This window comes from Eumetopias jubatus, unplaced genomic scaffold, assembly GCF_037043125.1.
Source record: "Eumetopias jubatus isolate StellerSeaLion01/CBP00866 unplaced genomic scaffold, mEumJub1_p1.0 scaffold_1, whole genome shotgun sequence".
Lineage (NCBI taxonomy): Eukaryota > Metazoa > Chordata > Mammalia > Carnivora > Otariidae > Eumetopias > Eumetopias jubatus.
Genome location: NW_028274807.1, coordinates 128,431,999 through 128,457,238, shown reverse-complemented (window position 1 = coordinate 128,457,238; position 25,240 = coordinate 128,431,999). Strand labels below are relative to the sequence as shown.

Sequence of the window (25,240 nt, the reverse complement as noted above, 5' to 3'; positions counted from 1 at the left end):
GGCTGTAAATTTGGCTGGATTTACAACGACATGGATGGAACTGAAGGGTGTTATGCTGAGTGAAATAAGTCAATCAGAGAAAGACATGTATCATATGACCTCACTGATATGAGGAATTCTTTAAGATTTTATTTATTTATTTGAGAGAGAGAATGAGAGAGAGAGAGAGCACATGAGAGGAGGAGGGTCAGAGGGAGAAGCAGACTCCCCGCTGAGCAGGGAGCCCGATGCGGGACTCGATCCCGGGACTCCAGGATCATGACCTGAGCTGAAGGTAGTCGCTTAACCAACTGAGCCACCCAGGTGCCCCTGATATGAGGAATTCTTAATCTCAGGAAACAAACTGAGGGTTGCTGGAGTGGTGGGGAGTGGGAGGGAGGGGGCGGCTGGGTGATAGACATTGGGGAGGGTATGTGCTATGGTGAGCGCTGTGAATTGTGCAAGACTGTTGAATCACAGATCTGTACTTCTGAAACAAATAATGCAACATATGTTAAGAAAAAAAAAAGAAGATAGCAGGAGGGGAAGAATGAAGGGGAGTAAGTCGGAGGGGTAGACGAACCATGAGAGACAATGGACTCTGAAAAACAAACTGAGGGTTCTAGATGGGAGGGGGGTGGGGGGATGGGTTAGCCTGGTGGTGGGTATTAAAGAGGGCACATTCTGCATGGAGCACTGGGTGTTATGCACAAACAATGAATCATGGAACACTACATCAAAAACTAATGATGTAATGTATGGTGATTAACATAACAATAAAAATTTAAAGTAAAATGAAGAGGCTGGGACTACAAAAACTTGGAGGCTCAGAGGAGGGGCCGGGGGCCTGGGATGCAGACCCCCAAGTAGGCACCAATCCTGGGCTCTGCTGGTGTTTCTGAGCTTGAGGAGGGGTTCCATGGAATGGTACCCAGATTTTGGAAGACAGGATGACAGCTGCTGGTGCTGGTGTCTCTGAAGGGGAGGAGGAGGCTGGGTATGTGAGGGGGATAGAAACCGCACACTGGAGTCCGCTGCTGCTGGCTGGAAGCTGTGCCAGGCCATCCACTGGAACCAGAGCCCCAAATCCCTTTTCTCCTCCAGCTTTCCCTAGTCTCTCTAGCACCTCCTATTATTGGTGCCTAATAAGGTGTAGTGGGCAAGGCAGAATTGTCCACAGAGTCTTGGGTCCAGCATCAGAAGACGGAGCTGAGGCAATGACCTGGCACCACTTGCCCACCTGGCACGCATCACATTCTTCAAACAGATGTGTTCCTGTGCTTCTTGCTTCTCCATGAAACCTGAGCAGTTCCCTCAACATCCTGGGTGGGAAAGAGCCTTGACGTTAAGTGGTCCTGGGTCAGGCTCTCTCAACTCCCATGTTCATAATTCTCTTAAGTCATTTAACACAAAACAGAAAGATTTTTATGGGTGTGTATGTAAAGATAACTCTCAGAAAACTGTTGGTTTTCTTTCATACACCAGATAGACAAGAGTTTTGTGGTTATTATAAATATACAGTTTCAACAGCTTGATTTCTTGAAAATGAGAAGAAATATTATGCCTCTGATTTTTCTTCTCAAATAGAACTTTTTAATACAAATGAAAGCATGATTCAAGCATAAAAACAACCGAATTGCTAATCATATTTTTAATGTTCCCTTATTAGAGCAAAATTTAAAGTGAATACAAGCGTATTAGAAACTTTTCTCATGTTTCCTTAATTTGTATCTATCACTCATAAAGCTAACCCGGCATGTCCCCCCAGGATTTAGAGAAACACACCCTTTTACTCACATGGAACCTATTTATTAAATGTGAACAACAGCCTCATTGTGTGACAAAGTTCTTAAGACCTGCACTGAGTCTTGTCCTTTTGATTATGTTTGAAAAGGAAACCATTCATTTACCAGTTTCCCGAAGGCTCCAAGCCTGAGCTCTCGCGTTGGTGGGGGGTGGGGGGAGGTGCGCACGCGCGTGTTTACCGGTAACTTCCCGTCTCGCTATCCTTAGACGGAAACTAAGAGAAAATCTCGGTGTGCCGCCATCAAACGCTGGCTGGCTTGGATCAGAGAGGTGAAAAATGTTTGTCAACCTCAGCTTGTGAATTTTTAAAGCTAGCATTTGTACTTCCCCTGATTTACAAGGACCGATGGCAAAGAAATCATCCTACAGGAAGAACTAGATATAAAAATGTCCCGGTTCCCAAACATACATCAATAATCCTAGCTTTGCCGGAATGTAACGCGTCAGAAAACTTACTGTGGAACGTGGAGAAGTTGTAGGGGAGCTTTTGTTGGTTTCATTCCAAAGGAAGTGGCGATGCTGTCAAGCCCTACTGAAATGACTTGAATGCTGGGCAATAGTTGCCATTTTGTTCTCAGCCCGCAGGGAAGGCGAGGCGGTGTGGCCTCCGTCCCGCCCGCGGCAGCTTGTGGGCACCCTCGGGACGGAACTTCGGGGGGCAACTTGCCACTTACACCTGGAACAGTGTCATCAGCACCAGGCGGTACGGGAGCCAAGGCGATGTTGGAGGACTCTGTGGGGCAGACGTCATTACTTTGGGGATGAAGCAAATAAAATATCCGATCTCGAGGTCAGGGTTCCTGCAGGAGTGGGGAAAAAAACCAGCATAGGTGTGAATGCAGCATTTGTTTGGTCCTGGTGCTGCTGGGGGCCAGGCTGACTTGGGTGGGGAAAGCAGTCGTCCCGGAGCGAGCCAGCCCATGACATTCATCACCTTGTGTGTAACGTCTGCAGGAGGCAGTCTTGGCTCCAGATAGTCATGCTCACAGCCCTTCCCGCTGATTACAAATGCTCCTGCCTGTTGTTTCTGGAAGCAGGCTTTGTCAGCTGAGTGCTGGTCCTCACAGTGTGGTCCCAGACCACCACCACCAGCAGCAGCAGCAGCGCTGGAAGCCTATTAGAAATGCAGATTCCCAGGCCCCAGCCAGACTCATTGAATCAGTATTTGCTTTTTCTATTTTGAAGATTTTATTTATTTATTTGACAGAGACACAGCAGGAGAGGGAACACAAGCAGGGGGAGTGGGAGAGGAGAAGCAGGCTTCCCTCTGAGCAGGGAGCCCAATGCGGGGCTCGATCCCAGGACCCTGGGATCATGACCTGAGTTGAAGGCAGATGCTTAACGACTGAGCCACCCAGGCACCCTGTAATCTGCATTTTCAAACAAGCGCCTCAGGTGAATCCTGTGCCCAGGGAGATTAGAAACGCACATCCAAACCATCCTTCCCGGTATGTTTGACTTGCCCCACACCACAGATTTCCATGTATTCCCCACAACATTCTGCCTCCAAGTTTACATTATGTAAGTTTAAAGTGTACCACGTGATGATTTGATGTGTGTAGGTATTGTGAAATGATTGCCACAATAGGCTTAGTTTACACATCCATCGCCTCTCAGTTACCCTAAAAGCATAAAACGCTTCACAAATCTGTGTGTCATTCTTACTGAGAAGCCAGGCTAATGTCTGTATCAGTCCAATCTTGGTCCACAGGCTGCCGAAATAAGGAGTCTGCTTCCATCTGAAGCCCATTTCCTGCTTTCTTCCGATTCTCTAAATGCCATATAAATTCTTCGCTGGCCTTCCCTCTGATTTTTACCTCTGTCTCTTTTCCCATTAGATAAAATAATAAAAGATGGAAAGAAAGGAGGAAGGGAGAGAGAAGAAAAAAATGAAAAAAGGAAGGTGGGAAGGAAGAACAACTGGGAAGGGATGTAGGGAAGGGGGAGAGGAGACCTCATTTACAATTGTGCCATAGTAATGTTGGAGTTCTGAGCTTTAGTTCATATATACACATACACACAAATACAGTTGACCTTTGAACGCCAACCCACCACACAGTGGAAAATCCTCATATAACTGTTGACTCCCCAGAAGTTAACTACTGTTCATGGGAAACCTTACCAATAACATCAACGGTCGATTAACATATATTATGTTTGCTGTAAGTATTCTATACTGTATTCTTACAAGACAGCAAGCTAGAGAAAAGAAAATGTTATTAAGGAAATCACAAGGATGAGTACTGGGTGTTATACACAACTAATGAATCATTGAACACTACACCAAAAACTACTGATGGAATATATGTTGGCTAATTGAATTTAAGTAAAATTTTTTAAAAAATCACAAGGAAGAGAGAATACATTTGCAGTACTGTACTGTAAAATATCTGCGTATAAGTGGACCCACATAAACCCGTTCAAACCTGTGTTGTCCAAGCATCCCCTGTATCCTTTCACTGTTTCCATTTTAAAATGAAATAGTTACTTCCATGTACTGTTGAAGGCAATGTTAATTGGTGCAATAATTTGGAGGGCGATTTGGCAATGTCTATTCAAATTTTTTAAATGGACATTCTTTGATCTAGCAATTTCAGAATTTATCCTACAGAAATACTTGTATGATGCACAAAAATGTATATGGAAAGTATCTGTTGCAGGGTTTTAATAGCAAAAAAGCTCTAAATACCCTAAAGGTATCAATAAGAGCTATTCTGAAGAATCAACATATATCTCTGCAGTGGAATACTCTCTTGGCATTGAGGATAAAAAGAATTAAGGAAGATCTCTGTGTGCTTATGTGATGACCTCTCCAGATTATATTATTCACTGAGAAAAGGTGCAGAGCAATAGGGATGATATGATCCCATCTGCGTGTTATTTTTTAGTGTGTGTGTGTGTATGTTCATAAAATACTTAAAACTTACTCTATTGATATCCAATGGAATATTCTACAGCCATTATAAATACTATTTTGGCAGAATTTTGAATAACTTGGGACATTTTTGTGATGTCATGGTAGGTTAAAAAAAGAGAGCAGGATAATGGTGTCATGGTTTTTCTCCCTCACCTTTCTTGAGCATTTTCCAAGGTTATTAAATATTAAATATTCTAAAAAAATCATTAATTTCTCTATAATGTCTTATTCTTGAGTTTTTAGGTTGTTTTCAGTTTTTTCAACTCATACATATTATTGACAAATTTTTTTTTATCTAATGGGGTGTTTTCAAACATTTCAAGCAATTTATCTTTCCTAAGATAAATGTCTTGTAATTACTGGTTCCTGGGATATGACCTTTTATTATAATTAATAAATGGTTCATAGAATGTGACCTTGATATTTATTGCCAAATTGTTTTCTGTGATCCACAATGATTTTATTTATTTATTTATTCATTCATTCATTTAAAAGATTTATTTATTTAGAGAGAGAGAGAACAAGGGAGTGGGAGGGAGAGAGAATCTCTAGCAGACTCCCCACTGAATGAGGAGCTAGACTCAGGGCTCGATCCCATGACCCTGAGATCATGACCTGAGCCGAAATCAAGAGTCGGACTCTTAACCGACTGAGCCACCCAGGGGCCCCGATCCACAAAGATTTTTAATGTAGTATCTTCAATTTTTGGTAATGTGATTGGTTATTTAAAGTCATCATTTATTCAACAAATTTTAAAATTTGAGATAAAAGAGCTATTAATGCCTACTGTATGCCAAGTTCTCTTAAGAGCACTACACACACCATCACCAATAATACATGGTTCCTACCTTGCTACTTAAAGTGTAATCCTGGGCCAGCACACTGAAACACTTAATTACACGCTGATGTGGTTCAGGCTATCATGGAATATGCTAGAGTACCATGGAACACAGCATGACTATGGTATAATTGTTACAATTAACCAAGATAGGGACTAGATTCTTTTTTTTTTAATTTTTTATTTATTTGACAGAGAGAAAGACAGCAAGAGAGGGAACACAAGCAGGGGGAGTGGGAGAGGGAGAAGCAGGCTTCTCACTGAGCAGGGAGCCCGACGCAGGTCTCGATCCCAGGATCCTGGGATCATGACCTGAGCCGAAGGCAGACACTTAACGACTAAGCCACCCAGGTGCCCCGGGACTAGATTCTTATACTTCCCTTTGACTCTTCCTCTCCCACATTCCAACTAAAGAGTGGACTTAGTTAGTAATAAGGAAAAAAATCTTTTCTTGCTCTGATCAGAGTTCAAGTATTAACTGTACCTGACTTAACAAGGAAGTAAACAAGAAACTCACCCTAGTTTGTGGTGTCAATGTCTGGCACCATTTATGTATTTCACAGATTCAGAAGGTGATAAGCCTCCTTCAAGGATATATATTATCATCCTGAATCCATAACCAAACCTGACCTTCTACCTCCCCATTTCTCTCTGGCTGCTTAGAATAGAGAAATGATTATCTAGCCTTCAGAGCATATGCCCCAACCTTCAAAAAAACTCTCCAAGGAAATGGAACAATCCAGCCTCCACAAATAGCACTTACCACTCTCTTAATATTCCTTAGGGCAAGAAATTCTAAATTGAAATATGCTAATTAGGTTGATTAAATGAAATTGCCAGTATTTCACTGTTATTTAACCTGTGAGAATGGCAATGTCATATGGTTCGACTAAAACTTGCAATTTAATTCTTCCTGTTTCTTCCCACATGTTTCCTCAGACTACCCATATATTAGACCTCATTGAAACTTTTTTTTTAAAGGTTTTATTTATTTGACAGAGAGACACAGCGAGAGAGGGAACACAAGCAGGGGGAGCGAAGAGGGAGAAGCAGGCTTCCCACTGAGCAGGGAGCCCGATGCGGGGCTGAATCCCAGGACCCCGGGATCATGACCCAAGCGGAAGGCAGACATTTAACGACTGAGCCACCCAGGTGCCCCTTTAATTGAAACTTCTTTTCACACGAAGTGATTTCTGCAATTTCTGGCCCAGAAACAAAGAAGAGAAAAATTATTAACATGGGTTTATGCTTGGTTGTCACCTCCCAGTCAAATCATCAGTAAGATAAAATCAAAATACAATATTTCCTGAAATGAAGGGGAAAAGATTTTCTGCTTATTAAAAAGAGACTTCTAGCTGATGCAGAATCAGGAGTTAGGAACAAATATGGGCAAGCAAACCCAGCAAACTATCAAACAAATTCATCATCTCCAACCTGAGCAAGGCTGGTGTCCTCCTCTTAAAACAAACATGATGCTGAGAGTGTGTTATGAAGCCAAGATTATCACCAATGCAAGGCTGTCATCAGATATCTAGGGAGAAGGTAAAAGAAGAGAGGAAAGAGAGAAAGAGCGCTTTAGCCTGAAATTGATGGAGGTCTCTTTTCTATTACTCTTATCAGATTTAAACTCATATTGTAAAAAAATAAATTTCGTAATTTTGTAGAGGGTGCTGGTATGTGAAATGATGCCTCAGAGCTTGGTAAGCTGGCCTGACTGCATAAAGGCATCAGAATTCTCTGTCAAAAGCAAAGTCTTAGCTTTAAATGCTTTTTGGAGTCTTGCTCTTCAAAGTGTGATCCAGAGCCCCAGCCAGGGTTTCTTAAACTCTGAAGTGCATACGAATCACTTGGGGTCTTGTTTTTGGCTTGTTTATTTGTTTGTTTGTTTGGGTTTTGTTTTTGTTTGGTTCAGGAACTGCTTTTCTTTATTAAGTATGTAAACTGGTCCTTAGAAATTCTTGACTTTGGCTAATGTGAATGAATATGTGAAGGAACTGTGATCTATCTTCCTTCCTTCCTCCCTCCCTCCCTCCCTCCCTCCCTCCCTCCTTTTCTTTCTTTCTTTCTTTCTTCCTTCCTTCCTTCCTTTCTTTCTTTCTTTCTTTCTTTCTTTCTTTCTTTCTTTCTTTCTTTCTTTTCTTTCTTTTCTTTCTTTTCTTTCTTTTCTTTCTTCCTTTTTCTTTCTTCCTTCCTTTCTCTTCACCATGATAAATGTACTCTTTAATCGTCGTCACCTATTTCATCCATTCCCCCACCCCCCTCTGGTAACCACCAGTTTGTTCTCTATAATTTTTTTTTATAATAGCAATAAACTTCACATTTTATTTATTTAAGATTATTTATTTATTTGACAGAGAGAGACAGCAAGAGAGAGAGAGAACACAAGCAGGGGGAGTGGGAGAGGGAGAAGCAGGCTTCCCGCTGAGCAAGGATCCCGATGCAGGGCTCGATCCCAGGACCCTGGGATCATGACCTGAGTTGAAGGCAGATGCTTAATGACTGAGCCACCCAGGCGCCCCTTGTTCTCTATCATTAAGAGTCTGTTTCTTGGGGCACCTGGCTCAGTCAGAAGAGCACGTGACTCTTGATCACAGGGTCATGAGTTTGAGCCCCATGTTGGATGTAGAGATTACTTAAATAAAAACATTTTTTAAAAAGTCTGTTTCTTGGTTTGTCTCTTTCTTTCTTTTTTCCTTTGATCCTTTTTGTTTGTTTGTTTCTTAAATTCCAGGTACGAGTGAAGTCGTATGGTATTTGTCTTTCTCTGACTGGCTTATTTTGCTTAGCATTATACTCTCCAGATCCATTCATGGTGTTACAAATGGCAAAATTTCATTCTTTTTATGGCTGAATAATATTCCATTGTGTGTGTGTGTGTATATATATATATATATATATATATATACCACATCTTCTTTCTCCATTCATCTATCGATAGATACTTGAGCTGCTTCCATAATTTGGCTATTGTAAATAATGCTGCAATAAACATAGGGGTGCATGTATCCCTTCAAATTAGTGTTTTTGTATTTTGGGGTAAATACCCAGTAGTGTAATTACTAGATCATAGGGTAGTTCTATTTTCAATGTTTCAATGAAGAACCTCCATACTGTTTTCCAGAGTGGCTACACCAGTTTGCATTCCCACCAACAGTGTAAGAGGGTTCCCCTTTCTCTACATCCTCACCAACACCTGTTTTTTTTTTCGTGTGTGTGTGTGTGTGTGTGTGTGTGTGTGTGTGTGTGTGTGTGTTTTACAGAGAGAGAGAGAGAGAGAGCGTGTTCGTGAGCAGGGGTTGGGGGGCAGAGGAAGAAGGAGAGAGAGAGAATCTTAAGCAGGCTCCACACTCAGCATGGAGCCTGGCATGGTGCTTGATCCCACAATCCTCAGATCATGACCTGAGCTGAAATCAAGAGTGTAATGCTTAACTGACTGAGCCACCCAGGTGCCCCTCTTGGGGTTTTGATTGTAGCCATTCTGACAGGTGTGAGGTGATATCTCACTGTAGTTTTGATTTGCATTTCCCTGATGATGAGTGATGTTGAGCATCTTTTCATGTGTCTATTGGCCATCTGTATGTATTCTTTAGAGAAATGTCTGTTCATGTCTTCTGCCCATTTTTTAATTGAATTTTTGTTTTTTGGGTGTTGAGTTGTATAAGTTCTTTATATATTTTGGACACTGACCCTTTATTGGGTATGTTGTTTGCAAATATCTTCTCCCATTTTGTAGGTTGCCTTTTAGTTTTGTCAGTTGTTTCCTTCACTGGGCAGAAGTTTCTTATTTCGATGTACTCCCAATAGTTTATTTTTCTTTTATTTCCCTTGCCTCAGGAGACATACCTAGAATAAATGTTGCTTTGGCCATTGTCAGAAAAATTACTGCTTGTGCTCTCTTCCAGAATTTTTATGATTTTAGGTCTCACATTTAGGTCCTTGATCCATTTTGAGTTTATTTTTGTGTATGGTGTAAGAAAGTGGTCCAGCTTCATTCTTCTGCATGTTGCTGTCCAATTTTCCCAACACCATTTGTTGAAAAGACTTTTTTCCATTGTATATTCTTTCCTTCTTTATTGAAGATTAACTGACCATGTAACTGTGGCTTTATTTCTGTGCTTTCTATTCTGTTCTATTGATCTATGTGTTTGTGTCAGTACCATATTTTTTGATTTCTACAGCTTTGTAATGTAACTTGAAGTCTGGAATTGTGATGCCTCCAGCATTGATTTTCTTTTTCAAGATTGCTTTGGCTATTCAGGGTCTTTGTGGTTCCATACAAACTTTAGGGTTGTTTATTCTAGTTCTGTGGAAAATGCTGTTGGTATTTTGATAGGAATTGCATTAAATCTGTAGATAGCTTTGGATAGATGGACATTATAACAGTATTCGTTCTTCCAGCCCATGAGCATGGAATATCTTTCCATTTGTTTGTATTGTCTTCAATTTCTTCCATCAGTGTTTTATAGTTTTCAGAATACAGGTCTTTGACTTCTTTGGTTAGGCTTATTTCTAGGTATCTTATTAGTTTTGGTGCAATTGTAAATGGGGTTGTTTCCTTAATTTCTCTTTGCTCCTTCATTATTAGTGTATAGAAATTCAACAGATTTCTGTATATTGATTACATACATATATAATATATATATTGACTTTATATATATATAATTTTATATATAGTTTATATATATATGAACTTTAGGGTTTTCTATATATAATATCATATCTTCTGCAAATAGTGAAAGTTTTACTTCTTTCTTACCAATTTGGAAGCTTTTTATTTCCTTTTGTTGTCTGATTGCTGTGGCTAGTACTTCCAGTACTATGTTGAATAAAAGTGCTGAGAGTGGACATCCTTGTCTTGTTCTTGACCTTAGGGGAAAAACTCTGTTTTTCATCATTGAATATGATGTTAACTGTGGGTTTTTCGTCCATGGCCTTTATTATGTTGAAATATGTTTCTTCTAACCCTACTTTGTTGAGGCTTTTTATCATGAATGGTTGTTGTGCTTTGTCAAATGCTTCTTCTGCACCTATTGAAATGATCAGATGGTTTTTATCCTTTCTCTTATTGATGTGATGTATCCTGTTGATTGATTTGCATATATTGAACCATGGTTACATCCCAGGAATAAACCCTACTTGATCATGGTGAGTGGTTTTTTTAATGTGTTGCTGCATTTGGTTTGCTATTATTTTGTTGATATTGGCCTGTAATCAATTTTGTTGATCTTTTCAAGGAACCAGCTCCTGGCTTCATTAATCTGTTCTACTGTTGTTGTTGTTTAGTTTCATATCATTTATTCTTCTCTAATCTTTATTATTTCCTTCCTTCTGCTGGTTTTGGGTTTTGTTTGTTCTTTTTCTAGCTCTTCTAGGTGTAAGGTTAGGTTGTTTATTTGAGATTTTTCTTGCTTCTTGAGGTAGGCCTGTATTGCCATAAACTTCCCTCTTAGAACCACTTCTGCTGCATGCCAAAGGTTTTGGACCCATTCAGGGTCTTGTTAAATGTAGATTCTGGTAGAGCAGGTCTGGGGTGGGATCTGAGATCCTGCATTTCTAACCAGCTGCCCTTCAATGTGATGCTGCAGGCAGGACCATGTTTTGAATGACAAGGTTTCAGTGGAGCATCCTTCTGATGGCCTTTGTTCCTTGTCTTTTAAATCAACAGTCTCATCGGTTCTGATTGCATAATGAGCACTGAAGTCAGGAGGCTCAGTTACCTTTCAGTAACCTTGCTCTTTCATTCAACTCTTCCTACCTGTAAAATGGGATTAACAAACCCATGCTGAGAGTCCTTGGAGGCAGACTTTCCTGGTAGGATGGAGATCGCCTAATTTGGAGATTATCTGGTCCAACCCTTCCCCCTCTGCTCCCTACCTTGCCTTTGCCTAAAGGCCCATGCTTGAGATCCTGCCAAGTTTGAGTTTGCGTTTCTGTCCCATCCCACGGGACTTGGGGAAGCTCTGCAGGATAAGGGCTTCTTGCAGATACTTTCAGACAAGTGGAAGTAGCTAAAAAAGTCATTTTTCAAAACCACTCGGCAAACCTCACCTTAATGAGGGATCTTCTCCTTTGATTTCAAGACAGGAGACAATTAAGAAACCCAATGTTTCCAAGTGAAAGGCTTTAGGGGGTTCCTGCCTGTCCCGCCTGCTCCCCACAGCATGTGAAAGCCCCGCTCAATTTTCATTTGTCCCAACCTGTCAAGAGCAGCTGTCAGCTTCGATTACTGTTTTGAAACTCATTTCAGTCTTTTAATGCAATTCACCGGAGAATGAGGTATTGATCCCCCAGTCTCAGTTGTTTTTCCTAAGGCCTGCACCACATTGGCCTTCCTGGTCTCTCTCTAGGTCTCCTCCCCCCCCCCGCCCCCCTTGCTCTGGAATGCACGTCACTCTCCTAGGAAGTGTGCTGCGATAAGACCCCTCTGTAGACCTCAAAGGAGACATATAATAAAGGCAACGTATGGACATGTGTGAGAGACAAAATAATGAAAATCATCATTTTTTATTTATGGAGAAACATTTTGATTTGGACATAAAATGATACAAATCTAATGTAACAATGCCTTAGGGGTCAGGACTAGAAACGAGTGTTCCATTTCATGAGTCTGCTCTCTTGTTCATTGGAATTGCTGTGGCACCATGTATAAAGTCCTGCATGTCCTGTTGTCACTGGGGGCCTCGATGACAGTTTAGCTGGTAAATTTCACCCCGTGTGTGGGTAACCGTGTAAGTTATTGTCCAAACCAGGACACTTGTGACAGTGGAATGGGAGCTGCCGGTGGTGATACTCCTATGTCAGGCATGCACTGAGATGGTCTCAGGTTAACCAAGACGTAGCCCTTCCACATTCGGACAGTTTGTAGCGAGAGACCCAGTGACTGTCTGGCATTGAGAGGTAACTGTGTCCAAGAAAAATTGCACCCAACAGAATTAAACAGGCAAGGAAGATTTTTCAAGACTGGTGCAACAGGCGGCTCAGTCGGTTAAGCATCTACCTTTGGCTCAGGTCATGATCTCAGGGTCCTGGGATCAAGCCCCACCCGCGTAGGGCTCCCTGCTCAGTGGGGAGTCTTCTTCTCCCTCTCCTTCCACCCCCCCGACCCCCGCTAGTGCTCTTTCTCTCAAATAAATAAATAAAATCTTTAAAAAAAAAAAAAAGACTGTTGCAGTAAGGGAGAGAGCTCGAACTCAGCTCCGAATACCACAGGAGCAGGAGATTTATGAGCAGTGGGCAGCGGGAGGGGAGTCAGTGGATGGAAAGTTACTAATAGGAACTTGGTTAGGTATCAAGAGTGAGGACTGACTAAAGTTTGGTCAAGGAGGGAACGCTTGGGGAATCTCAGCAAATGACAGGCAGCTTTTGGAATCTCCCAGGAAACTCATAGTTTCTCACATCCTTGCCCTGACAAATTCTTCCAAACATATTAAGGCTCTAATTGCTTTTCTTCTGTGATTTCTCTTCATTTTCCTTTGCAAATCCAATTATTCTTATTGTGTTTGAATAAGAAATTTATTTTCAGATCTTTGCTTCTACTTCAGCAAGGCTGGGGTGAAAATGACTTTTGAAAAATAAAAAATGTGGTTTGAATAGATCAAGGGAAACACAATTGTGATTCAGCTAGGAAGGACTTAATCAAGTGGCCAACATTTCACGGTGCATTGTGGAGGGGGGGCTTAGTGAATAGAAGGAAAAGCAAGGGGACTTACTTATTCTATATTTATTTCATATATATGGCCATCCCAGTGGGGGCCCAGTATAAGATCCACTGTCCTCAGCACAATGTTCTTTCCCATTTGTCTATACAATGAACGTGTTCGATTAGATGAATTCCTTGGTACCTTACAGGGCTTTTCAAAAATTCCAGGTTCTGGTTTTTAAATCATTCTATCCCTCTCTGGGTTGTGTTTTCTTGTTATAAAATATCCATGTTGATGCCATTATAAGGGATCAGTGGCTTCTCTTTGCATCCAGGATCAAGGACTCCTTACCTCAGCCTTCCAGGTCCCTGCTCCTTCCTAACCATCTGCTTTCGTCTCCTGTCCTGTCTTCCTCCAAGTTAGGCCCCAACCACCTCAGTCTTCTTCCTTACAGGGCTTCCAGTGCCTGGCCATGCCCTCCTCCCTCAGCTGGGAGTGCTGCTTTCCCACATCCTGGCAGGGATGACTCCTCTTTACCTTTTAAGTCTTCATTCAAATGTCATTCCTACTCCCACCCCTCGGAGAGGTCTTTCTTAATTACATCAGCGAAGTAGCTTCCCTCCTCCAGTACCTCCTAGCCTCAGTCCAAAGGGGGATGCTGGGCCTGTGCTACAAAGGACGCCCCTTTGGTCAACCTCCAGCCGCACCTGGCCCCATGGAGCAACGTCTCCAAGGGGCCGAGTGGGCTTGCATATTCAGAGCCTGTGTCTCCTCTGCTAGACCGTGCCCTGGTTACCTGAGGCCTTGTCGTTCTTTCCCCAGAGGGCCCCAAACCCATTTCCAGAGTCTGTGGGCCTCTGCCTCAGGTCTCTCCCGCCATGGGTGGTCTGGGCTGCCAGTTCGCCCACCCCTAACCCTGAGGGGGACCACAGGGAAGCTATTTGCAGAATGCGTGGGTGAATCTTGGACATAGGGGCTGAGGTATCAAGTGTGTGTGTAATAGCCCCCGCCCCGCCCCCCCCAGGGTGGGAAACAGCCAGGCTAGAAGAGAAGGGGACAGGCCAGCATCCAGGGATAAAGATCCAGGGGCTGGCTCACCCAGCCCTGCCCTAGTCTGATGCAGAACTCTGAGGAATCTGAGAATACTGAATGCAAACCTGGCCTTCCAGGTCTTTATAAAGTTAATTTGTCAAAGTAAGAGGTAGATCATATCTTTTTTTAAGACTTTATTTATTTATTTGAGAGAAAGAGAGAAAGAGCACGAGTGTGGGGAGGGACAGAGGCAGAGGGAGAAGCAGACTCCCCGCTGAGCAGGGAGCCTGACACAGGGCTCGATCCAAGGACCCTGGGATCATGACCTAAGCTGGAAGCAGACGCTTCACTGGCTGAGCCACCCAGGCGTCCTGAGGTAGATCATATCTTATTTAACAGTTTGTTGGCTCAGTTCATAACTTTTAATCATTTAAACATGTGTGGGCCTCCACTGATACTCTTGCCGCATCCCCACAAATGTTTCCGCTGTGTAACGGCTGATCAAGAAGAGGGGGGCGCTCGTCCACAAGTCAGGGCAAAAAAGGACTGGTACCAAACATCTCTTCTGCTGCTGCCCTTGCCAGGCGTCCCAACCCTCTTCTGGACAGCCCACTCTCTCTTCCACTGCCGTTTCATTTTATTTGTAGCATTGAATAAAATCTGAAATTACCCTGTTTATGTTTACTGTCTGCTTTCTTCCCACTAAAATCTGAGTTCTATGAGGTCACAAGCTTCTGGCGGCATTCCCAGCACTTGGCCTGTACTAGGTGCTCATTAAAAATGTGCTGACTGAACAACTTAGTGCAGTTTGGGGCCAGGACCACGCTGGCTGCCAAGCTGACTAAGAAAGGTGCTCTGTCCCCAAGGCTTCCGGCCTCATTAGGGAGCAGACCTGAGGGCAGAGTCCTTTGCCTTTAGTTTTTACTCCTCAAGTGGTTAATTAATCCGAAAATAAGAATATAAATGTAGCCATTACTGGGGAGCTTCTGCTGGGCAGAGAAACCGTCTGCAAGGCAAATAAGCTCCAAGGAAAGGGGAAGATAAGACGCTTTCCTGTTGGTTCATCTAAAGGGATAGGGATGAAGGAGCTTTTAACCTTGATGACCTATCAAAGCTGGTGGAAACTCTTTCCTCTTCTCTCTCCCCAAAGAGAAATTACTTGTTGTTTTTCCGGGAGGGGGGGAACGTGTTAACCATTTCCTGCTGTTCAGCTAGAATGTTGTTCGGAGCAGGAGGCTGACATCCCCTCACCTGCTGCTCTCTGCCTTATTTAACTCGCCTGGCAGACGGTGACCTCTGTTGAACAGCACTGTCCGGGCTGTGCCCTGCCTCCGATGGGCTGAGGGCCTCTGGAGCTCTTCTCCTTCTCCGAGGGCTTTCAGCAGCTGTGCGCAGATTTCTCTTGCTTTCCACGTGGCCCCATGTGTCAAGCGTGAAGCACAGGCCTCTCCACACAGGTTTTTTTTTTAAAGTAAGGCTGATGTCTTCCCACTCAGAAATATGAAGTCATTTTTATCCCACGATGATCCAATAGGCCCCATAAAGCCAATCCATTTGAAATCGGGATGAAAATATAATAATACTGAAAGCTGCACCTAATTGGAGATTTATTTTGAAAAACAACTAAAAATCACAAAAGTGATCTTATCTTTGCAAAATTAGGTCACGGTTTTCACTATGTGTTAATTCTTAGAATAAACCCTAGGAGATGCATATATTTTTAAATAAAATTGTATGATATCACCATATTCCTTTCTATTTGGCTTTCCAAGCATCTATTCATGCATCCATTGTGTATTTATTGTGTACTTACTATATGCCAGGCACTGTTCTAGGTAATGGGATCAGTGGCCCAAGAAAGGTGAAAACAATCCACGCCCTATGGACCCTGTATTCTGTAGTGGGGTGACTGACAGATCATAAAATACTATGGAAGAACAGTGTGTGCTAGAGAGTATCAAGTGCTAAGACAATACAAAGCAGGGAAAGAGAATAGGCAGGGCAGAATGGGGCTAAAAGTTACAGTTTTAAAGAGGGTAGTCTGGGTAGGTCTCTCTGAAAAGATCACATGAGGGCACAGACCTGGAGGAGATGAAGGAGAGAGAGAGGGCTATCTGGAGAAAGAGTATTCTCACCAGAGGGAACAGCAGGTGCAAAGGCCGTGGGGTGGAGTGTGCCAGGGGTATTCAAGGAAAAGCAAGGGGCCAGTGTAACAGGAAAGGAGGGAGGGAGGAGATGCATTTGGAAAGCACAGGGGGAAGGTGGTTCAGGATATTTTAGAACAGTGGAAGGACATTGACTTCACTCTGAGTGAGATGGGGAGCCCAAGACAGGGTTTTGAGCAGGGGAGTGAAAGGATCTGACTTACTTTGGCTGCTGAATTGATAATAGACTATAGGGGAGCGAGGGTAGGAGGGGAAGACCAACTGAGAAGCCACTGTAGTAATCAGGTGAGAGAGTGTTGTGGCTTGGACCAGGGCGGTAGTGGTGGGGATGACGGAAGTCTGCATCCTGCATACAGTCTGAAAATGGAGCTGATAGGATTTACGAACTGGTCTGGTTACGGGAGACACTGGACTATCGGAGTAAGAGAGAAAGAGAGGAATCGGGATGACTCAAAGGTTTTTGTCCACAAGCTGACGTGGACAGAAATGGGGACGGCGGCAGCATTGGCATATTTTGGGAGGAAGCGCAGAAATTCAACTGGGCATGATTTCTACCTGTTGTTCAAGTGGAGATACAAGTGAGTAGCACGCTCAGGGCATTCTTTCTTGAGCCTCTGGAAACTTAACTCAAAAGCTGCTTCCTTTCCTTAGGAGGACCCCCTATTTCTTACAGTATATAGGGAACAAAGCTGTAGGGAAGAGTCAGGAACTAGGCACCTGAAAACAACAAGATACTGCTACTACCAGGGCATCTTTTAGATCCAAGAGAAGGGAGGAACTTCGAGAACTGGTGTAGCTAGAGCTGTCTCATAATGTCCCAAAATAAAGGAAGGCTCTACTCCTGTCTTTCAGCTAATACACAAAAGGAGAGATAGCTAGATGGTGGGAGGTGGTAACTCCCATAGCAAGGACAACACAAACTGAGGGACAGTCTACAAAACAACTTGCTTCAAACCTTGGAAAGGGTCAAGGTCATTGAGGGAGACTAAAGAGACACAACAACTAAATATAACACATGATTATTTTGACCTGGATCTTTTTTATTATCAGGGGAGTTATTAGACAATTGGGGAACTTGAATGGATTAGAGTATTAGATGACATAATAATGTGTCAGTGTTAATTTCCTGATCTTGATGGCCATTCTGTGGTTATGTAAAAGAGTGTCTTCATTTGTAGAAAATATACACCAGGTATGGAAGGGAAGGGAATCAGGTTAGCAACTTATTCTCAAAAGACTCAGGGAGAAAAAGAGGTCTTAGTATTACATTTGTAACTTTCCTGTGTGAGATTATTGCAAAATTAAAATAATATTTAAAACATGAGGACAGGGGGTCCTGGCTGGCTTGGTCCATAGAGTGTGTGACCCTTGATCTTGGGGTTATGAATTCAAGCCCAACATAGGGTGTACAGATTACTAAAAAATAAATAAACTTAAAAGAAAAAAACAAAAACAAAAACGTGAGGACAGTTTTGTTTGACATCTTCTTCAGAGCCCCTAAGAGAGATAGATAATTAGAGGGCACAGGGAGCCGTCAATATTGATGGGTAAATAGATGTGATAAAATATATTGTTTGCAAGTTAAAAGTAAACATGAGAGAAAGTCAGTAAAGGAATTTGGAGGCTAAGAGATTGAGTTTGGAGGAAATAGTCAGGAGAGAAAGTACTCTCTTGTGGTTTAATGGAATTTTTTAGCTGGGGAATCAGCCAAATACATGTTGGCGTGATCCAGCCCTAAGAGCACTGGCCTGTAAATGAGGCGTCTGGACTAAGATGATCTTTAGGATCCCTTAAATACTTAAAGGACTTTGAACACGAGAATAAAATTGATAAAAGATATTGAGCATAGGAAGAAATAGATGAAAAAGAATGAAAATATACTTCTTTTCATTTGAAAATGTAAGTTCTTTTTACTTGACCTACCCACCTACCTAAAGGGGTGGTTCCTGTCCCCCATCTCTCCTTCCATTCCCTCCTGTAGAAAAAGCAAACTTATAACCTCTTCCTTAATGTGAACTGCATAAGGAGCACTCCCCTATCTTCTCAACTCTTAGATAACAGCAAGAGTCCCCTTAAATAAAATTTTCTATTTTATGATTTCTAAAATACTCAGATGCATCTTTGCAGAAAGATTACTGCATGTTTTCCGAGTGTCAGAATAAATTTACACTGAAATATTACAATGTTAGAGTACCTATCACTTTTATTTTGGCTTCAAATGAGTTTATTTACAGCATGCCTGATTTTTTCATTGACCCATAATTTATTTATAATAAATAAATTTACAAACATGGTACTATTTAATCCATATCTTTGTTACAGATTTCTATCAATTGTATTGTAATCAAATAACTATATTTTGTTGAAAATCAATTATTTGAAATGTGTTGAGGCTTGAGTTGCTGTCTAGTATATGGTTAGTTTTTGTAAATGTTATGAAAGTCTAGAAAGAATGAGGGTTCTCTAATTGTCAGGGAGGGAGAGGGTCCTATATATGTTTCTTAAGTTTAGCTTATTTAAGTATATTCAGATTTTCTATGTCGCTACTAATTTTCCAACTGCTTAACCTATCCAAAACTGAGCAAGGTGTATTGAAATCCTATGCTATGGGGACATTTCTGTCAATTTCTCCCCATAGCGCTTTATGTATTTTGATTCTACTTTATTAGAGGCATACTAGTTTAGAATTTTTATTTCTTCCTGGTGAGTTGAACTGTTTTCATTATCAAGTGGCAATCTTTATTGTAATAATGCTGTTTTTCTTAAAATCTTTTTTGTCTCATGTTAATACAGCTGTTTCCAGCTTTGTTTGGATATTTGTCTGGTATATCTTTTTAAAATTTGTTTACTCTCAAACTTTCAATGCCCTGTGTTTTAAGTGTATCTCTTGTAAACAAGCTGGATTTTGTTTTTTAGTCAGTATTTACCCATCTACATTTATTGTGGTTATGAACAATGGAGGGTGTTTAGGTCACAAACAAAATAATCCTTACAGGAAAGGTTAGCTTGAACAGTCTCCAACCAACAGCTACACTCAAGATTCTGCTGCCAGGGAGGATGGAGCAGAAGGCAAGCACCATTTACAAAAAGGGGCCTGAAAGTCACATGTCCCATCTGGGAGTGCCATATGTCACCTGAGCATTGACTGCCTCTGTAGAGAAATCTGTTCTGTCTTTGCCCACCAGGTTCAGAGACAGCCATTTGAAATACTACATGGAGAGAAGGGGTACAAATTATCCTTAATAAAGATTCCCGATGCTTGTTAACACTAAATGATTACTAAGACCACGGTATTAAAGAGGAAATACGTTGTACCATTCTATTCCCACAGTGGCACATACATATTTAATGTTCAGGGATTTCTTATATTCTGTAAAATCGTTTTCAAGCTTTCCTTAAACTATGCCTGAAGAGTAATCTATGTGTTCTCTTAATGCTTGCTGCTAAAATAGGTTTTCATGATTATTTCTACAAAATTACTATTTTTCCTTCTACTCTGCCGCTGGCTTTCTTGTGTCTTTTTTTTTTTTTTTTTTCAAATTCACTCAGAGAAGATAAAACTATTTCAAATAGTGTCTTAACCAGAGGTAGAACTACAAAACTGCTTGAAGCTTGCAGTTAAACTGAAATAGGACTCTGGTATATAGTCCAGCATCTGGAAACCAACAATAAAACAATAGCAAATAAGCACCTGGTAGGTGACAGGTACTGTGCTAAGATACATGTGTGTGCATGTGTGCGCACGTGTGTGTTTGTGTGTAATCTTCACATAAATGTGAAAATTCAAGGCTCAGAGAAGTTAAGTAACTGGCCCAAGATCACATGGCCAGTGACAGGTAGAGCCAAGATTCAACTCCAGTGTCTGAATCCATAGTGATGAAAAGTGAGTCCTGGATTGAAACTACTGGAATTCATGTCCCAGCTCCACCACTTCAAAATTGTGTGGCAATGGGCAAGTTATTTAACCCCCCTTATATCTCAGTTTCCTCATCTGTAGAATGGAAATAACAATATCATATCCATAGGATTTAATGGGATGATATGAGGAGATGCTCAGAATAGAGCCTGGCACATAAAGGCTCAAAAACTGTTAGTTATTATGGTTTCAGGGGACATTTTAGGGCTTCTTTCACATCAATGGGTGCTATTACTAGTCAGATTCCAAGTTTCTTTCCTTTCTTTCTTTATTTCTTTCTTTCTTTCTTTCTTTCTTTCTTTCTTTCTTTCTTTCTTTCTTTCTTTCTTTCTTTCTTTCTTTCGAGATAGTGCCTGTGCACATGTCGGGGGAAGGGCAGAGGCAGAGAGAGAGAGTCTCCAGCAGACTCCCTGCTGAGCTCGGAGCCCAGTGTGGGGCTGGATCCCATGACCTGAGAGCATGACCTGAGCCAAAATCAAGAGTCTGACGCTTAACCCACTGAGCCAGCCATGTGCCAGGATTCCAAAGTTTCTTTAACATTATGTTCATCTGGTTCGCACCCTCTTTTTCACGTGCCCTTCTCACCTGCCAAACTGACTCACTGATTTCCCAGTGCTCCCACTATTGGCTGCCACCTGGCTTCCCTCCGGCTATTATGGCCCAAGTGACACTGTGCCTCCTCTTCCTCGATGGGGTGTTTGATTTTCTCAACCTTCATAGCACTTTGTATTTATTTATAATTAAGAGTTCTTTTTTTCCACCATATTGAGGTTGAGTGGGACACCCTTTAGATAGCCGGTTGGTGATATCTAGTGGGTAGTTGACTCAAGCCTGGAGCTCCAGATGAAGGACAGGAAGGTGGGCATACAGGAAGTCCTCAGCCTACAAATGGTATTAAAGACTCTAAAATGTAGAGGCTGAAATGAGGAGGAAGAAGAGTCAGCCGAAGAGGCTAAAGAGAAGCAGAGAGTGTAATGGGAAAAAGCTCCTGGTGAAGGTGGTATCACCAAAAGCTCCTGGTGAAGGTGGTATCACCAAAGAAGGAAGGGTTTGAAGGAGAGAGTAGCCCGCTGTTGAGTGTCAAGTAAGACATGTACAGAGACCCGAGGAAATAGCCACATGAACGTCATTGCAAGAGGAGTTTGCGGAAGGAATGAGGACCAAGACCCAGGAGGAGTGGATTGAAGGGGGAGAGTGTGCAGTCAGAAAGTGGAAACACCAGCCACACGTGACTCTTTCAAGAAGCTTTGCCAGCGATGGAGGGCCAAGTGATAGATGGGGAAAGAGGTGAACCGAGGGAATGTGGAGGTCACAAGTAGCTTCTTGTTTAAAAGAGCACACTAGGGCATATTCTCTTCCGATGTGTATGCTCCAGGAGACGTAGAAGTGGCTGCAGGTGGGAAGGTCACCGAGTTGGTGACAGAGGCTGAGATCCAGAGCACTCAGGGAGAGAGAGGATGGTCTTTCATGGGTGCACGGATGGTCCCTTCACTAGGGATGGAGGGAAGGCCAAGTAGGTGGGGTAGTTGGGCACTTAGAGGAGGTAATTTCTACATGTTTGTTTTTATTTCTCAATGAGATATTAGGTAAAGTCATCAGCTGAGAAGGAGGGTGGGGCTTAGCAAGTTTGAGAATAACAAATAAAGAAGAAGGTGTGAAATAGTTACTTTGAGCAGTGGAAAAGAAGCATACCAGAGAACTATAGGAGGACCATGGGCAGTGCTGAGCGCCGTTTCGGGAACTGTGGCCATTAGTTATTCAAATGAGACCTGTTGGCAGAATTGGATGTTTTTCTCCTGGAATGTTCTTTTGTTCAGGTACAGGCATAAATAAATGGATGTCCAGGTTTAACCATTACAGCTTTGCCAGAGGAATTTGACACGGGAAGAGGGGAGTGAAAGAGTCAAGGGTATCTGCAAGATTGTAATTATAATAATAACCATGAACTGTAACTGAGGAAAAGTGGGACATGGGGACGTGAAGACACAAAGGGGTGACTGTCATCATGGTGATAGGCCGAAGGATTGCAGGTACCACAAAGTAGAAGAATAGCTGGAGTCAGTCCGGTGGAAGAGTATAAAGGTTATGGTTGTAGAGCGGAAGGCTTGATATCGATTCTAGAGGAGGTGTGGTCATTGGTGCTGAGGAGGTCAAGGGTATGATCATGGGAGTGTGTACTGAGGAGGGCAAAGAAATGATCTTGGATATGAGACAGTCCAAAGTCAGAGAGACCAAGAATACTGACGCCAGGATAATGGTGATAGGAGTAGGGTGTGGGAAAAAGAGAGCATTGAAGGTTACTGAAGTCATCTGTGAATGGGGGGAGTGACAGTGTTTGCTAAATGTCAGCAGAAGGAAAGCTTGGGTTTCTGGGGGTGACTGGGGGTGACTAGGGATGTGAGGTGTCCTGGGATAGGTCCTGATAATCTCCAGGCAGAAGGTGGGAAATCTGCTGAAGCTGAACAGCCTGGGGCCCTGGGGCTGCCGAGCTCCCCAGCACAGGACCTGTGTTTGAGTTTAGGCTCCAACAGCCACTAGCTGTGTGAGTTTGCGAAAGTCAACCTGCTTATTCTCATCCGTCAGATAGAGATAAACGTTCAATGACTTGCCTCGTTCACAAGGATCATTTGAGATAATGAATGTAAAAGGATTTTGTAAGCTCTAAAGTACCCTTAAAAAGTGAGTTAAAATTTAAAATGTATATATCGTAACATTATGACTTCTAGCCTCTAAACTAGAGCAAGATAAATCACTTACTCCTCTTTTTGTCTGCCACAATACCTAACCTGGATGCTTGTGTTCTAGAGTTTGCAGTGTTGAATAGTACTGAACAGTAAAAGCTTATAAAATGAATTAGAGCCTGTGATTAATGCCTTCTGTGTTATTGTCAACATGGCCATGAGCATCGTCTAGCAGTAATGCTTTAAAAATTCTGAAAAAACAAAACGAAAAACAAAAAAATCTGTTTTTTCTTTTCACCAAATCCCTGAAACGAAGACTAAAGAAGCATTTCTTAAGGTTAAAGGCCTAAAAATGTTTATGCATTTTGACCCAATAATTCCATTCTCACTTTTTAAAATCTTTTAATTCCACTTAACATTTATACAGAAAAATGCAGAAATCACAAATGCACATATGAGTTTTCACAGAGGGAACACACTCACGTAATTCGCCTCACTCATAGAAATTTGATGCCAGAAAATATTCCTCTGGATGAAAAAGCTGTGTTCCTGAGGACGTTGGCTCAGTGTTACAGCGGAAAACGCTAAATGTTAGGTGGAGGAATGACTCGGTAAATGTCGGCACATAAATTCAGTGGAGCAGTATGGAGCAATAAAAATGATAGTTTTGAACTGGAGAATGAAATTCACAAAACTCAAATGCCCTTGAGGCAGGCTGGCAGGTGAAATCCGAGAAGCAGCGTGCTCTGAAAGACAGCCTAGGTAAAGATATGAAGGGGGCGGGGGGGGGGGGGGTAGTGCGGGCCGTGCCTAGACTTCCACAGGAAAATGCTCAAGAAAGCAATACACTGGGGAGCCTGGGTGGCGCAGTCAGTTAAGGGTCCGGCTCTTGGTTTTGGTGCCGGTGGTGATCTCAGGGTCGTGGAGTCGAGTCCCACGTCAGGCTGTGTGCTCAGCGGGGAGTCTGCTTAAGTTTCTCTCTCCCTTTCCTTCTGCCCTTCTTCTCAGAAGTCAATCGATCAATCAATCAAAAAAAGAAAAAAAAGTAAAGCATAGTGCTGACCAAACAAAACGTGCCCCGGGCCTAGTTTTACACGTAGGCCTTTCATTTCTGACCCTCGCTGGAGGTAAAGGAAAATACAGGCAACATAAAGCCACCAGGTATGGCCATTGCTGTGGCTGCAACAAGGGAATTTAAAAAGGCCTCCTTCACAGAGCTGTTGTAAAGGTTAAGTGCGTCCCCTTCCTTTGCCTCTTCTTCCTTGTTATTTTATTTTTCTCATTAATATTATTTCTGACTCCATATCCCACTCTCCTCTTCCCGACTCCAGCCACACTAGCCATCTCAGTATTTCTCCAAGGTGTTTTAGCCTCAGGGCCCCCATTCTCTCCCCCTAGTGTTGGCCTCACTTCATGTGGGTCTCTGCCCAGAGGACACCTCCTCTCGGGAGTGGCTCTCTCTCTCTCCCTCTCTCCCCCTGCTTTGTTGTTCTTCATTGCACATGGCGCTGCCTGACATTTTATTGTCTATGTATTTTTTAAGTTATCTGTTTATTCTCTCCCCTAGAAGGTAAGCTCTAGGAAGGCAGGAATTTACCTAACTTGTTTAATGCTGTGTTCACAGTTCTTAGAAGGCCCCTGGCGCATAATAGACATTCAGGAAGTATTTGTTGAATACCGTTGAGTGTTCAAGGTAGAACCATCGTGTCTTATTTTTTACTTTTCCCCCCAAATCTCAAAAGTACGTTTGTGTAATTAGTGATCTAAAGAGACATTTCTTGCAGATGACTCGAATGTGTAAAACTCCTCTTTGTCTCTCCTAACTTGGGTGACAGGTCAGCCGTGCAGAAGCTGGGAGCAGAAGTATTTGAGAAGGTCTACAACTACCTCAAGAGAGCAAGGCGCCAGAAGGCCAGTGAAGCTGAGATCCGGGCAGCTCTAGAAAAAGTGGTGCCTCGTGCCGGTGACTGTTTTGAAGTAGACCAGCTCCTGTACTTTGAGGAACAGTTGCTGATCACAGTGGGTAAAGGGCCCACACTCCAGAACCCTCACCAACAATTGTAAAAACAAGCAAGTCCAAGGGGACAAACCCATTCAACACATAAGCTGGACTTTATTATGGGAAATGGGTACAATGCCAGGGCTACCATCTTTATTATCAGTTCCTTGTCAAGAGGAGTGAGTCCTTTAGAGAGTAGTAAACCTATCTGCCTCTACTCTGAGTCATGGGCCAGTCAGTGTTTGTTCTATACTCTGAGGAAAGCTT

At 42.4% G+C, this 25,240-nt stretch overlaps 1 protein-coding gene across 1 annotated transcript in view; it reads left to right on the top strand.

The window, feature by feature from the left end:
• Positions 1 to 25,240, top strand: part of NEK11 (NIMA related kinase 11) — a 243,807-nt gene extending 218,567 nt beyond the window's left edge. Inside the window, 2 exon segments of the mRNA XM_028099169.2 lie at positions 24,810 to 25,033; positions 25,036 to 25,240. Coding sequence (XP_027954970.2) covers positions 24,810 to 25,033; positions 25,036 to 25,079 — 268 coding nt within the window. The 3' untranslated portion in view covers positions 25,080 to 25,240.